Here is a 16,292-nt window from a genome sequence, read left to right as displayed (position 1 = left end):
AATCACTTGTTTAGCTTTAAGGTGAACGCGTATGAGCAAACACACGTTCATATTCGCGCGTGCGTGCGTCTTTAATGCAGCCAGTACATGGGGGGAAAACCCGGGCAGTGTGTTTTGGCAATAATAATTTTTATATTATGTCTTCTCCCCTAGTTGTTCTTTTGATTCTAGGTCGCTCTGTTTCTTGAAGTGCATCGGGAAACGTCGACTTCACTGGCAAGTGCCGATTCGACTCTCCTCGGGACACTGACATTCTCTCCGGACGATCTGAAGATATCAATCCCTGACGAACTGGTTGACACAGAAAACAACAGCAGCGATAATGCAACAGATGGCCGCAGACTTGACGACAATCCTGATGAAAACGACGCTATCTCTGGCCCATCTTCGCCATCCAACAACGGTTCGGAGAACGCTCATTTCTTGCTGTACCGGAGCCGACATTTCCAGTACAAGACTAGGCTGGGTTCAGCTTTTTTACAGAGACCGGCCGGTGTTGCTACGTGTCCGTGGTCCAACGAGATATACGTCGTGTCGATGGATACTCATCGAGTGTACGTTTTCGATATGGACCGGAAAAAATCTCTACGATCTTTTGGTTGTCGCGGGCAAAAGTAAGCTACGCTTTACTAAATGAACAATTTTCTTACAAAATTTACTCACTTCTAAAATGGCCGTCACCCCCCCAAATTAGAATTTAAAACTTCCAGCGGCACTGACGAGATATCTCACCTCTTATTCTAGCATTGACCAGCCCAGATATTTTAGCATCCGAGCTGTGCAGTGTTAAGCTACCTAATTCCCCACACACCAACTCATACCTCACTGCAATTTACTGCCGTTAACTAGCAGTGTTAAGATGCTCGTCTACCACCAAGAAGATCACTATCAGGTCCGCGGGTTCAATCCTGGGGAAAAAAACATATATAACAAGTTCTTTTCCCTCTATAAAATTTATCAGTCACAAAATATGCTTTTCAGAAAACAGCTATAGAGAACAGGATGTATTATATTGAGAAACATCATTAAACTGGAACTAATTCTGCCATCTATCAAATAAAAAATACAACCGTTAATTCTTCGATTTGGTCTAGGTGACAGGTTTTCGATTAATGAGCCGCATTAAAAAAAATATAATATGATATTAATAAATATTTTATAAGCAATAATATTAGTTGAGTTGTTAAATTTGCCAAACTTTTAACAGTTTATATTTTTCTACAGTGTAAAGTAACATTAGTGTTATTCTCAATATGTAATTTTGGGTTTGGACTCTCTGCTAATGCTGCAGTTATTATCACCAACAACAGAAAATTTTCTGGAGACTGGTGTGAGGATAATGCTAAGTGTCAGTTCATCTGGCTAACAAGAGCCAAATTCACTACAGCACCAATCTACCTGTCAAGGAAGTGAAATATTTGGGATGTATTCTAAACCCCAATCATTATCCTTCGTTCCTCACATAAACCACGTACGAACTAAGGCTACCCAAACCATGGGAAATGATGTCACGCATTACATTTCCAAGTGCAAGACTAACTCTTGAAAACAGTCATATTGTTTAAATCAATCATTAGACCTATCATGACCTAAGCCGTCCCAGTATGGGCTTATGTTTCAAAAACCAACATGCAGCGTCTGCAAAGTCAACAGAATAAAATACTGAGCACCCTTGTGCGCGCCCGAAAGTACATCAGAGGGGCTGACATTAGAAGATTCCAACTACATCCAATAAATCTCAGAGGATCACTTTGAAAGGATGAGGAACTCAGAATACGAGCATCTGAGAGAGCTGGTCGATTACAACCCACGTCAAAGACTAAAATTTCTCAGGCCTCAAAACGTGCTGCACGTGCCGTGGACGGTGCGTGAGGGTATGAATTACTGAGCTGTATAAAATCTTTGTCTATCTATCATAATATTTTTGTACTTTTATCTTGCTATCGAAATTATTGATCAAGCAGTGTTTCTCAACCGCCGGGCCGCGACCCAGTACTGGGCCGTGAGAGTGATTCGCAGTTTAACTTTCCTCATTAATTTCTTGTTAGTTGTGTGTATGACCGGGCCTTTCACTTACACAAGAGATTTACCGGGCCGCGGGCTTACAAAGGTTGAGAACCACTGCTCTATTGCATAGAGTAACATTGTGGTTAAATGTGCATGACTGATCTTTCATTGCACCAATATGTATAATTTCGGCTAAAACACTTGTTTTTCTATTACTTCTTTTGTTGTATGTTAGATTTATTTATTATTATTATTTTCTCATGTTTAATATATATATATATATTTTTTACTACTATTGATTTTGCTGATCAACTCTATTGCATAGAGTAACATTTTGATGAAGTTTGGCTGATCTTTGTGTATTTTACTATTCTGATGGTTGACGGTATCGGACTGTATGTTTGTTTGTTTTTTTTTCAATTAACGTACAAGCACTTTACATCTACACAAACACGCACAAACTTGTCTATAACCCCCTTCATAGCTAGCAAGAGCAGTCTGTAGGTCGCCAGGCAGCCTCTTCGGGCTGGGCAGCGACGAGAAAAATTAAATTCTGTCTGTGTCTGTGTAATCGAAAGTCTCCTGAAATTCAAATAAAGTTTTTTTTCTGTTTGTATATTTCGATAGAACAGAATTTAATTTATTTCGTCGTTTCCCAGACCAATGAGGCTGTCTGGCGACTTACAAATAGCCTTTCTGAGGCTTTGTGAAGGAGAAAGACAAGTTTGTACATGTATGTGTAAAGCATGAGTGTGTGTTTGTGCAGAGTAAACAGAAGTCCAGTCCAACGTCATGTCCAAAGTACAAATGTAGTATTGTTCTCTCTGTAATGGGTCGTAATCCACTATCTCATTGAGATGGCCAAATAGCTCCTTGATGAAGTCCAGTATAAGGGGTGTATACCCAGGTTTTTCCTGATGTCAGCTCCCCGTATAAATTTAGGTGCCCTCACAAGAGACCTTAGGATCTTGTTTTGCTGAGATTGTAGTTTTTTCATGTTGGTATGATTTGCTTAGGCCCAGACGGGGCTGCATATGTCATAATTGGTCGAAGTATAGATTTATATAGTATGACTTTATTCTTTAAGGAGAGACGAGCTTGAGGAAATGTCATTTTGGAGAGCATGCCTAGGGCTTAGATGGCTTTGTACCTGACACAGTCAATCTGCGTGTCAAGATGTCATTGGCCGGTCTAGAATACAGCCTAGGTATTTTAATTTCCTCACTGGTTCCACACGGCCGCTCCACTGATATAGATGGGAGCGTTTCCTGGGTCCGTTTTTCTTGTGAACCAAATAAATTGGCACTTGCTGTGGTTTAGCTCAATGGCGTTGATGCAGACTATAACCTGCTTAGCGTCCCCCCCCCCCTTTCCCATAACAAAAATACGTGTCTGCGTCACTATCTTTCGGTCGTTCACATGCTTTCACAACCTCTAGATCACTGTTTTCGTCCCTTGCTGACCACATCATTCTTTTGATCCCTCACATACCACACACTGTTTTGGTTATTCACATGCTTCCACACGCCCTAGGCTAGTCATCCAAGTAGTCTGGATTTTTTGTTTTTTTTTAACGCGATGTGTTATCTCGTGAAAATTTAAAACAAAGAACAGCTTTGCGAATATCAGCAACAAGAAAGTTTTATTCTTTGAAAGTTCCCCTGTGCAGAGATTTTTGAGGGTACCGTGACGTTTGATCATGCGGAACCCCGAAAAAACTGTCAAGAAACGCCAAGGTTCCACGGAACACCAGTTAGAAACCCGTGTTCTAATAAAACCAATACTATTACTGCCATTAAGTTCTGGTAATCTTTCTTACATCGACAGGCTTTTCGATGTCACTTTGAAACTATGTACCTATTAATAATGTAAAGATTCTGGGGCTCCGGCCTAAAAGAATAAATTATTATATTGACAGGTTGAAATTTTATATTATTTACAAGTAAATAAAAAACAGATTTTTTTCCCTTATTAACTTCAGCTAATTTAGAAAAATAACCCATATTGGGACAATGTCACCCTTGTCTGTAGGTAACTTTGGCCTACTTCACACTTTTTCTTATCTTAAATCATTAAACGAAGAACTAAGGTGTTTCTTGAATCTGAGCTCGTTATTAAACTTCAATTTTTGAAAGAAAACTTGTATTTCAGCTTATTTTGATAATAAAAGTAGCAATATTTACATGTGTGTTCTTAAGTTTTACAAATTGAACAAAAAAAAAACCTCTTTTGACAAGTTTTGCAGGCTAAATTTCAACAAGCCCATAATCACACATTTTGTCAACAAGACTAGCAAATGCTTAGTTCCTAAATCCTTTTTCCTCAGCACTGAAAACCTTGGGATACCAGAAAATGCATTTTCAAATTTGTTTTTAATGGTGCTTCAGTACATTTTTAAGATAGCTTGCCTTTGGTTTATTTCAAGAAATCTAATTGCATCTAAACATCGAAGGTCATTGATGTAGTCTGCATAACTTCGATTTCCAGGCTAATGCTTTTATTTATAGTTCATTTATATTCCAATCTGGAAACAAAATCTTGAAATAGGATAGACATTTAAAAAGTAAATACAATTATTCGATGCATAATTATGTTTTTGAATGTACTCACAAAAAAATTACCAAAGGGGTTAAAAAAAACTTGAAAATACAATCTACTATGCCCCAAAATTTTGATGGGGCCAAAGTAGGTCACATTTCTGAAGTTTTACCCCAGAGCTTAAATTTTCAATTAATGTTTTCGGAAAAAAAAATGAAAATTGAACAAAATTTAGTCATACTACATTAAAAGCCTATACCTAAGCCATACTACCTAATTAAAAACAGAATCTAATTAGGTACCTACATAACTTGTCAAAGCTGGATTACACCCCTTCCCCTCTCCCCCACAGTTGAAAGTTTTTTGAGAGATGAAAAAAACGTGCAATCACAGCATACAAAACCACCACTTTTGCTGTCTAGTTGGTGATCCGTGAACTATCCAATGTTCTCAGTTCCTTGCTTAGTACCCGCTACCTAGTATAAACTACAAAAAAACTAGTTCCGAGTTTGTTTTTTTTTTTCCTACAAGTAATTAGAGTACGTTTTATTATTTTACTGTTTTGGGCGAAAAAAGGATCCCAAGGGCCAAAGTCCCGCGATTACGGTACATAAATTCCAAATTTCACTCGACTGATTACTTCAGTTGATTAAAATGTTATTAATTAACCGACGACATCAATTAGCCCCCAAAGTTGAATGGAAAAATTCTGTTCTCTTACAATTGATAATAAATAATTTCAATGATATCTAACGAGTTTTCTATTAGGACTGTTCTCGTACAACAAAAGAATCACAGGATGTTATTAATGGACACAGAGCAGAGAGAGCTAAAAAAAAATATATTGCAACAAACTTGAGAGAGAAGAGAGAGCTCTCTCTCTCTCTCTCTCTCCTAATTAAGTTTGTTTCTGGTGGTGCCGGAGTGTTTACGCGTTCCCCCGTCTGCGCTACGAGCTAAACTTTAATTGATTATGTTTAATTAAAGCATCCGGAGATCCAAGAAGTTAAGCCTGAAGTTGATTATTAATTAGCACTTGTTTTATTCCGATTTCCCTCTCCACCCTTTAAGGAACAAGTGACACCGGAAACACTCGGCAAATTGTTGTCGTGCCTTTTGCTGTAAATTAGAACTTGCCGTTAAGCTTGCAATTAGCTGCCGTTAATTTGCATATGCATCAACGCGATTGAATGGTAAGGGTTTTGTTCGTGTATGTACATCCTGAATATTTCCAGAAATGTGAGATTTCGGAACACTTTATCGTACGACGTATGAATGCTATTACGCGTTAAATGTGAAAAATCCGGTGATTATGCACAATCACCGACCATTTTTGTGAGTTTGATTTTTATGTAACGAATTCATAATATTTACCGGATTATGCATAATCGACATTTGGTGTTTGCAAACAGTAAATCAAAAAAAAAAAAAATTAACATTGCTGTGATATACAGGATCGTTCTGTATACAGGATGACCCGTATATTCGTGAACAGCTAAAAACTTCAGGGAAAAAATTGAAGGAATCGGTATATTTGAATGCGGTTTGCGAAAGGGTTATCTTCACAAAATTAGAGTATTATAATAATAATGACATTTATTTATTTATTATATATATATATATATATATATATATATATATATATATATATTATTTATTTATTTATTTTTATTTTATTTTATTTTATATATATATATATATATATTTTTTTTTTTTTTTTTTTTTTTTTATACAGAAAAAAATAGTGCAATGTTTTGTCGATAGATGACACTGCACGAGAAGAATCACTGGAAATATGCAAATCAGAGTCCTGTAAAATACAGGGTGTACGATTAACAGCTCACTTCTGAATTTTCCTGTCACTGGTTCGCAGGGCCGCAACTAGGGGGGCAGCAGGCTGGTCTCGTGTCCCGGGCGCTGGACCAGAGGGGGGCGCCAATTTCATTCTCAAACCTCTCCTTCAGCATTACAAGGGGGCGCAAAAATGCTCAATTGCCCCGGGTGACGAAGCATCTTGTTGCGGTCCTGCTGGTACGTACACAAGGTACAAAAGCACTAGTACTGAATTTATTTTACCGCAGCTAGAATAGCGCCGGCTAGAGCTTTACGAAGGTTTCGGACACAGAAGAGATTGAAGAAAGGTTCAGGTCCAATCCGTTGATTTTTTCCATGCAGCGCCCTCTATCAACAAAAGTTTGAACTAAATTTTGTTTCTGTACCAAAAAAAATCTCCGTGAGAAAATAACTTTTTCGCAAACAGCATTCAAATACACCGATTCGTTCAATTTTTATGAATTTTTTCAACTATTTATATACGAATCTAAGGAACACCTTGATGTCCGAGAACATAGCCCCGATATACTGAACTCCGATTTGCCAGTTTTTATAGGTTCTTGTGCGTATGCATTCAAACTCTGATGTGAAGAACTCTCATATTTAATTAATATTTTGTAATAACACCCCGATATCCAAAATTCTCATTTAACGAATTCTTTGATTTAATGAATTTTCACAGGTTCTTGTGCGTATACAATTTGACACCGATATAACGAATTCTTACTTGAAATGATTTACAATCAAATCCCTATGTAGCGGACTCATGTTTAAAGAATTTTTCAATTTAACGAATTTTTTTCAAGTACCCGTACCCTGATGTAAAGAATTACATCATTACGTTAGTGGTTGCACATTCTAGAAAATGCAACCGGTGACCTTATTGGCTGCATTTTTCAAGTTTTATGAAAGGACTTTTCCAAACTTTTACAGTATAATCTCGGCCTTACACTTGCAAATACAGTATTTAGGAGTAATCTTAAAATTAAAGAAATACAAGTGTTTTTTTTTAAATACATACGTGCACATTGGGTAAGTTTTCCAAAGTAAAAAACATGGCCGGTCGAAAATTTTACATTTCCCGGTCATGTCGGGCAATAGATTTTGGTAGCCCTGGCACATACTTTACAGCGCCTCCCCTCACCCACCATCACAATTGCAGGAAAGCCCCTGGTTGCTAGCTTTTTGCCTTTTTTGAATGACGCGTGAGGTCCCTGCATCGAAATGAACCCTCTTTACAGAGGAGGCGCTCCGAAAACTCTTATATGGTGATTTTTGTACCACTATATACATTAAATTTCATTCACAAACAAAATGCCCAACGGGGTGGCTTAGAAAAAGCCACGGATCATAATAAATATGGATGTCATATATTTCAAAAATACAGCAACCCAATTAAAAACTACCACTATGACCACTAATAGTAAAATGTAAATGGTAGATCATTATGTTCACACTCGAAATTCACGACCATCACAAACAGAAATATTTATCTTATGGAAATAATAAATTTTCACTTGTGAAACATAACTTCCAGCGAAATGTTTCTCGACAATATATATTCGAATATAGCAATACATGTGTGTACATTGAAATTGAATACCGAGTTTCAAAAGAGAGGCGTCACCTAGGACTTGAAGGAATTCATTAAAAATGACTGTCAGCGAAGGATTCCTCGGGGAGGAATGTGGGGAATCCATGTTTGAATGAATGGTTAGGGATTTTGGGAAGCGCTCGTTTTGATTAACCATCATAGTCCTAAGAAGAAATGCAAGAGGGGGGGGGGGGGGTTTTGGCTCCACCTCGCACACGCTTTTCGATTAACTCCTTTCGCAGATCGTGAATCTGCCAAAACTCGTTACAGAATTCATGAGAGAGAACGCAGGGTGTGGGGAGGATATTTTGCGAAAATAACCTTTCTCTCAAAGAGCTCCTGACTGCTGCGGTGAAACTCTGGTCCGCTTCAGTTATCGGGGGCTTTTCGCTCTCCCTCCAGCAACAGCGCGAGATGTATTTTTCACGCATATCAATACACAAATACCCACATTTTCTAAGGAATTTCTCACAGAAAAATGGGTAACAACAGTTCGAATTCAAATATTTATCACAGAAATGCGTATGTTTTAACCAGTCGGAGCAGTTTCAGAATTTGCTCTAATGATGCTTCTTATCCCACAGAATTTTATTTCAGAATCTAACAATGTTTTCCCTCTGTCAAAAGAGTAAGACTTGATTGATTTCATGCTTCAAGATTCCAAGAATAGAGACTACCTTCGATTATCACTGACATGTCTAACACATGTGGCCCAAGGGTACTCGACCTTTTGGGGAATGTGGGCCACTTCATTGGTTTTGGAAAGTGTCGCGGGCCACTTAAATGATCTGGGAATATGTAGCGTGCAATTTAAGTGAACTGTTAATATGTAGTGGGCCACTTAAGTGATCTGTAAATGTATCGCGTGCAATTTAAAGTGGTCTGGAAATGTGTCACGGGAAATGTAAGTGATCTTTGGAAATGTATCGCTGGCAATTTAAGCGAACTGCAAATATGCGTCGCTGGCAGCTTAAGTGATCTCGAAGCTTGCCGCTGACCAATCGAGTGATCTGGAAATGCGCCGCCAGTTACATGAGTAATCTGCAAATGTTCCATGAGCCAACTTAAGTGAACTGGAGGTGTGTGAGTAGTGTACGCGTCGCTTGACCGCGATAATGTCAATTTCCGCCACCAGATGGCGCCACCGGAAATGTTTTCGCGCGTTTTTTTTTTTTTAGCCGGACTTCGAACCAGATTACCTGACCGATATATTTCGAACCGGACTACCTGTCGACAGTGTTTATTTTCAAAATGGCGGTATTTTTTTATGTCACTGTCGAGACGTTATCTTGACCATGGGATGTTTTCTGTGGTTATCAACTAATTCCCGATAATTACTATACTCTCTTTGGAGTTCAAATCCAAAGTAAAACTAAAAGGGGTCATAGCGTTATCTTGACCATGGGATGTTGTCTGTGGTTATCAACTAATTCCCGATAATTACTATACGCTCTTTGGAGTTCAAATCCAAAGTAAAACTAAAAGGGGTCATAGCGTTATCTTGACCATGGGATGTTGTCTGTGGTTATCAACTAATTTCCGATAATTACTATACGCTCTTTGGAGTTCAAATCCAAAGTAAAACTAAAAGGGGTCATAGCGTTATCTTGACCAAGGGATGTTGTCTGTGGTTATCAACTAATTTCCGATAATTACTATACGCTCTTTGGAGTTCAAATCCAAAGTAAAACTGAAAGGGGCGGGGTCTTACTCGTCCAACTGCGAGGGTTCCTTGATTTAAAAAACGTCGCTCCTAATTTTGATGTGCCTATGATCGACGATCGTCCACGGAGTTATTGGTGAAAAGGGCGCATATTGTGAACCATATCTACTGTTTTTCAATTATTTTCCACGAACCATTTTTTTAAATAAATTTTTAAAAATTTTCTCAAGATGGTCGATCACGTGACCCACGTTGATGACGATACTAGATGGCAGCACTACCGATATTTAACTTCCGTGAAAATTATTCACTATGTCGTTATATAAAAAAATTTATGAAATGTCGTCCCGATTTTCTCTTTGGACATGAAGCTGTATTAGAAATGAATTTAAAAGAGAAAAAATTACGTCTCCAAATTACGGCGAAAATGTCAATTTTGGCACCAAACTAACCAAGATTTTTCTCTAGCTATTTTCAAATCTCAAGTTTGAAAAGATATAGTTCGTTTGTGGTTGATGATGATGCTAATTAACCACTAGTGTTCAAATTATGCTGCTTCGAGAAGACCCTTTTTATAAAAAAAATATCCAAGTTAATCAAACATGATCCAAAAAAAACGCTCACTTTCCAAGCGTTATTATTTTTACCCATCGTCTTTGGATCTTTAAGAGATTAGATACCAAAAATATGCACAAAAAAAAAAAACCACACACAAGTTTTCATTGTCAACATTTCTATATTTCCTTCCATAACGAAACGAGATTTGTAACTACACCCTTAAAAAGCTTATTCTTTAGACATCACTTCTTATACCACATAAATAAGAAAGATATTGTGTCTTCCCGCACTTTATTATTTTATTTCTATTTTAGTTTTTCATTATGTCACTTTATTCATGGCTTTTATTTTATTCACTTCAAACACTTAAAAATTTATTTATTTCACTTTATCCAACTTATTCTATATTTAATTATTCAAACTTTTATTCAAAAATTTTTAATATTTTCTTTATTTCATTATCTTTTTCATTTCGTTTATTTTTAATCATTCAAAATTTTATTTTTTAATGTTTCATCGTTATTATATTATCTATTTGATTTTATTATCTTTGTGTGAACATTTTATTTTCATTGATATTATTTTTTTAAATTTAAACCTACTTTTAGTTTTTCATTATGTCACTTTATTCATGGCTTTTATTTTATTTTTTATTCACTTCAAACACTTAAAAATTTATTTATTTCACTTTATCCAATTATTCTCTATTTAATTATTCAAACTTATATTCGAAAATTTAATTTTTTCTTTATTTTATCTATTTGATTTTGTTATCTTAGTGTCATAATTTTATTTTCAGTGTTAGCTTATTTTTTCATTTTTATTTTATTTTTTATTCACTTCAAACACTTAAAAATTATTTATTTCACTTGTTTTAGTTCACTTTATTTCCATTGATATATATTTTTTTAATTCAAGCCTTTCCAACTTATTCTATATTTAATTATTCAAACTTTTATTCAAAAATTTTAATTTTTATTTATTTTATCTATTTGATTTTTATTATCTTAGTGTCATCATATTATTTTCATTTCGTTTATTTTTCAATCATTCAAAATTTCATTCTTTAATGTTTCATCGTTTATCTATTTGATTTTTATTATCTTTGTGTCAACATTTTATTTTCTTTATGTTTTTATCGTTACTATTCATCTATATATCGTTTTTTCATTATTTTTGTTATTTTATTTTTATTTACTTAAAATTGTTTATTTTGTCGTTTGAAGATTTTACATTTCTTAAATAATATATTTTTAAATTAAAATGTCATGTGAATAAATTTCACGCGTAGTTCAAAAAATGAGACAGACTACAAGTTTATACAGTTCAAATATTTATTCATATCAAGATATCGATAGCATGCTCGATAAGTTTATACATTTGTCTGGAATTTAAATTAATTCCTTTTATCGTCGGTGTGTTATTGACAAAAACACGAATGTCATAAATTGTATTACATTTCGTGAAAAAAACACCATCACCAAGAGGTTGGGAACGAGAACAGTTTCCTCTAAATTTGAAGCTGGGGTCGTCGTACACATTCAATGCAAGGCTAGATAACGTGATAATCACGGACACAACGATGATCCCGATCAAGGCTTTCCTGGTCTCTTCACGGCTAAAAAATTTTCTCTGGGCCGTCACAGCGCTATCCTTTGATACGTCTTGCATAACTCTGTACTTATCACGATCTCCACTGGAAATGACAAATGCTAGCGGGATTTCAGCAATTAATATGCTTCATTATGAAAAATCGACGTGGTCTTTCTAGTGTTAAACTGTATTTACGTTGAATTGGGTATGAAAACCGTGTCTCTGACATGTCTCAATGAATAAAATTTTCATAACTTAAGAAAATATTCATTTCCCGGCGTTTTATGAAATATGAATGTTTCTTACATTTCTGCTGAAAAGATTTCTAATGTTTATCAATCCGGGAAGTTACTCCGGCTTACGTACTATAAAATATTATATCTGTATGTTTATTAGAGTTTTTTTTTTCATGAATTTTACGTTCCTTAGCAGACATTGTTATAACGAGAGGCATGTTTTTTCGAATAGTGATGAGAATAACAAAAGGCTAAAAATAAACTACTGAATCCGATATGACTGGTGTCAACTAAAGAGTGGACATGACATTTTAACTTTTATTCTTTCTCGCACCAATTTTCTCAGAAGCATGTGTGTATTAAATAAAATAATAATACTTTTATAAAAAAAGGGATAAATAACATGAAAAAATGATAAAAATGTTAAAACTCATAAAAATGATAAAAATGTTAAAACTCATAAAAATGATAAAAATAACCCACTAGGAATTTTTAGCCAGCAAGACTTCAAAATGAAAGTCCTTTTTTTACTGTTTCTAAATCGCATGTTATATCGTGACTTAGAACGTGATCTACGTGAGTGGCACTTATTACTTTCAAAGGTCACGCTTAGAATGACCAACTGAACACATTATTCCGCCCTAACTATTCAGTGTGAATCCATTGTTTCTTTCATAAAAGTTCTCACAGTGAATGCTTTCCAAAATCAGTTTTTGGTTTCCAATCTTTAATTCCGACATATTCAATTTCTCGAGATGGACGAATTCTCAGCTGTTTTCTCTCATTCAATTTACTATCTTTTTACTAATTTTAACATATTCTATTTCAAATGAAATTAAATTTATTATTTCTATACATACAGAAAAAAAATTGAATTATGGGAAACATATATACCATCTAGAGAAAAATGCCTGTACCGACGATTAAAAAAATTACATTGTTATTAAGGGATAAATAAAATATTTATAAAATTAACAAAAAAATATAAAAAAACACAAGACAAAATTACTGATGTCAAATAAAAAATAAGCACAGAAAAAACACAATATATAAGGGAAAATTCTTAATTTATGATGAAAAATGCAAGAGAAACAAGACAATTTTACGTTCACATAAAATTCCAAGATTTAACGAAATGAAATGATTTTTTCAGCTGTTGTCGTAAAGTACTCCGGATATCACACTATAAAACGAAATGAGTTTTTATATATATAAGTTATTCTTCTTAGATTATTTTCACAAATTCAACAAAATGGGATACATGTCGTTCTTTTAGTTTTTCTTAGATTTCCACAGTGGTTTCAAAGGATTCAACCTAAACTTTGCGCTAGTCAACTAGTTGATTTGTTCTCCCACCCCCCAAACAAGAGCGACAATAGAGAAGGTAGTATGGATACAGATGATTGCAATATCAAAGATGGATAGACGAAACAAATACAGAGATGTTTGGTTTATGGTGTATGGATGAGATGAATAATGGTTTCTCAAAACTGAATTGTTCAAATGGATAAAGTATTCACGTAATTTTCGAATGATGTTCAATATGATGAGACTTAACAAACCTCTTTTATTATTTCAATGCATTAATTCCTTTTGACATATTTTCTTTGATTTCGTGATTTTTCCCCTTTTCAAATTACCGATTTTTGATTAAAAAAAAAAGACACAGTTGTATCATTTTCATCAACTTTTTTAACAGAAAATACTTTAACTACCGTGAGCTAATAAAATATGAATTCGATTATTTTACTCTTCGTATGCTCATTCAAACTTTTCCTTGGACTCATCATTCGCGACGTTTCAAAGAATTATTTTCCGATAAAACTTGCATTTTCGATGAAAAGATTTTTCGTCGAGGTTTCTTCCCGCTATCTTTCTATTGTTTATTAACCTATTGCCGCGAAGATACTTCAGCTTTAATGTTATAAAATATTATCTCTGTACATTTCTTCGTGTTTTTTCATGAATTTTACGAGTCTCAGCAAAATTACATCGGTACTTGATAACTCTCATATCGAATTGTTGAACATCAACGAGGTCACGAAACCCCCCATACCACATTAAATACTCAATATTTCTCACCCATATGAGCGTTAATGCTGAGAGTAATACTTTGATTTAGACAAAATTTATCACTTTAAATTCACTTTGAACGTATACGCCTGATAAAAAAAATTTATTACCCATACCAGACTATTGAAAAAGACGATTAGGTCAACAAAATTTGGGCGTTCACTCTTAACTTCGAGAACTTTGATGTCCTATATTACGACACAATCTTGATCAATCGATGGGTTTGTAATCCAAGAATGTCGTTCAGAACGGGTACAAATTTAGGTGAAAAGACGGCATATATCATCAATATAGTGGAAGAGAAATTACATCAAGCACAAATATTATAGAAAGGCGTTTATTCAGTAAAATAATTATACTTTAAAATAAAAGAGGTCGATAAAAATGATTTAAAAAAACATTGAAAATGGTAATAAAGAAAAAATGGTAGAAAAAAATATTACAAATTTTAAAGAGGATGAATTTGAACAAAAAGTGTGTGGGAGACTGCCATGTGTCTGCCTTATCCACAGAGTAATAATACTTTATATCTTAAGTCTATGGCCTTATCCTTGCAAAGGACTATCAACAAAGATGGATGCCCAGAGAATGGAAGAAGGGGGTCATCGGTTGCTACAAGATCTGAGTACTATTGCGAATGACAATAGCTACCGATATATATATATCATTTAAGAAATGTAAAATCTTCAAACGACCGAATAAACAATTTTATTTTTTTTTATTCACTTCAAACACTTAAAAATTTATTTTTTCTTTATCCAACTTATTCTCTATTCAATTATTCAAACTTATATTCGAAAATTTAATTTTTTCTTTATTTTATCTATTTGATTTTATTATCTTACTGTCATAATTTCATTTTTAGTTTAACACTGAAAATAAAATTATGACAGTAAGTACTGATAGTACTCAGCAATAGTACTCAGATCTTGTAGCAACCGATGACCCCCTTCTTCCATTCTCTGGGCATCCATCTTTGTTGATAGTCCTTTGCAAGGATAAGGCCATAGACTTAAGATATAAAGTATTATTACTCTGTGGATAAGGCAGACACATGGCAGTCTCCCACACACTTTTTGTTCAAATTCATCCTCTTTAAAATTTGTAATATTTTTTTCTACCATTTTTTCTTTATTACCATTTTCAATGTTTTTTTAAATCATTTTTATCGACCTCTTTTATTTTAAAGTATAATTATTTTACTGAATAAACGCCTTTCTATAATATTTGTGCTTGATGTAATTTCTCTTCCACTATATTGATGATATATGCCGTCTTTTCACCTAAATTTGTACCCGTTCTGAACGACATTCTTGGATTACAAACCCATCGATTGATCAAGATTGTGTCGTAATATAGGACATCAAAGTTCTCGAAGTTAAGAGTGAACGCCCAAATTTTGTTGACCTAATCGTCTTTTTCAATAGTCTGGTATGGGTAATAAATTTTTTTTATCAGGCGTATACGTTCAAAGTGAATTTAAAGTGATAAATTTTGTCTAAATCAAAGTATTACTCTCAGCATTAACGCTCATATGGGTGAGAAATATTGAGTATTTAATGTGGTATGGGGGGGTTTCGTGACCTCGTTGATGTTCAACAATTCGATATGAGAGTTATCAAGTACCGATGTAATTTTGCTGAGACTCGTAAAATTCATGAAAAAACACGAAGAAATGTACAGAGATAATATTTTATAACATTAAAGCTGAAGTATCTTCGCGGCAATAGGTTAATAAACAATAGAAAGATAGCGGGAAGAAACCTCGACGAAAAATCTTTTCATCGAAAATGCAAGTTTTATCGGAAAATAATTCTTTGAAACGTCGCGAATGATGAGTCCAAGGAAAAGTTTGAATGAGCATACGAAGAGTAAAATAATCGAATTCATATTTTATTAGCTCACGGTAGTTAAAGTATTTTCTGTTAAAAAAGTTGATGAAAATGATACAACTGTGTCTTTTTTTTTTAATCAAAAATCGGTAATTTGAAAAGGGGAAAAATCACGAAATCAAAGAAAATATGTCAAAAGGAATTAATGCATTGAAATAATAAAAGAGGTTTGTTAAGTCTCATCATATTGAACATCATTCGAAAATTACGTGAATACTTTATCCATTTGAACAATTCAGTTTTGAGAAACCATTATTCATCTCATCCATACACCATAAACCAAACATCTCTGTATTTGTTTCGTC

The 16,292-nt window shown here is 34.4% G+C and overlaps 1 protein-coding gene across 1 annotated transcript in view; it reads left to right on the top strand.

Annotated features, from left to right (window-relative positions):
* LOC149078858 (uncharacterized) overlaps positions 1-16,292 on the top strand; it is a 52,219-nt gene that overhangs the window by 23,598 nt on the left and 12,329 nt on the right. The window contains exon 3 of the mRNA XM_089240459.1: positions 172-614. Coding sequence (XP_089096585.1) covers positions 172-614 — 443 coding nt within the window. The remainder of the gene's footprint in view (positions 1-171; positions 615-16,292) is intronic.

Source organism: Pholcus phalangioides, unplaced genomic scaffold (genome assembly GCF_987345545.1).
Source record: "Pholcus phalangioides strain wild (caught in Gottingen) unplaced genomic scaffold, Ppha-v1.0 ptg000013l_1, whole genome shotgun sequence".
Taxonomy (NCBI): domain Eukaryota; kingdom Metazoa; phylum Arthropoda; class Arachnida; order Araneae; family Pholcidae; genus Pholcus; species Pholcus phalangioides.
This window is presented reverse-complemented; position numbering and strand designations above follow the sequence as displayed.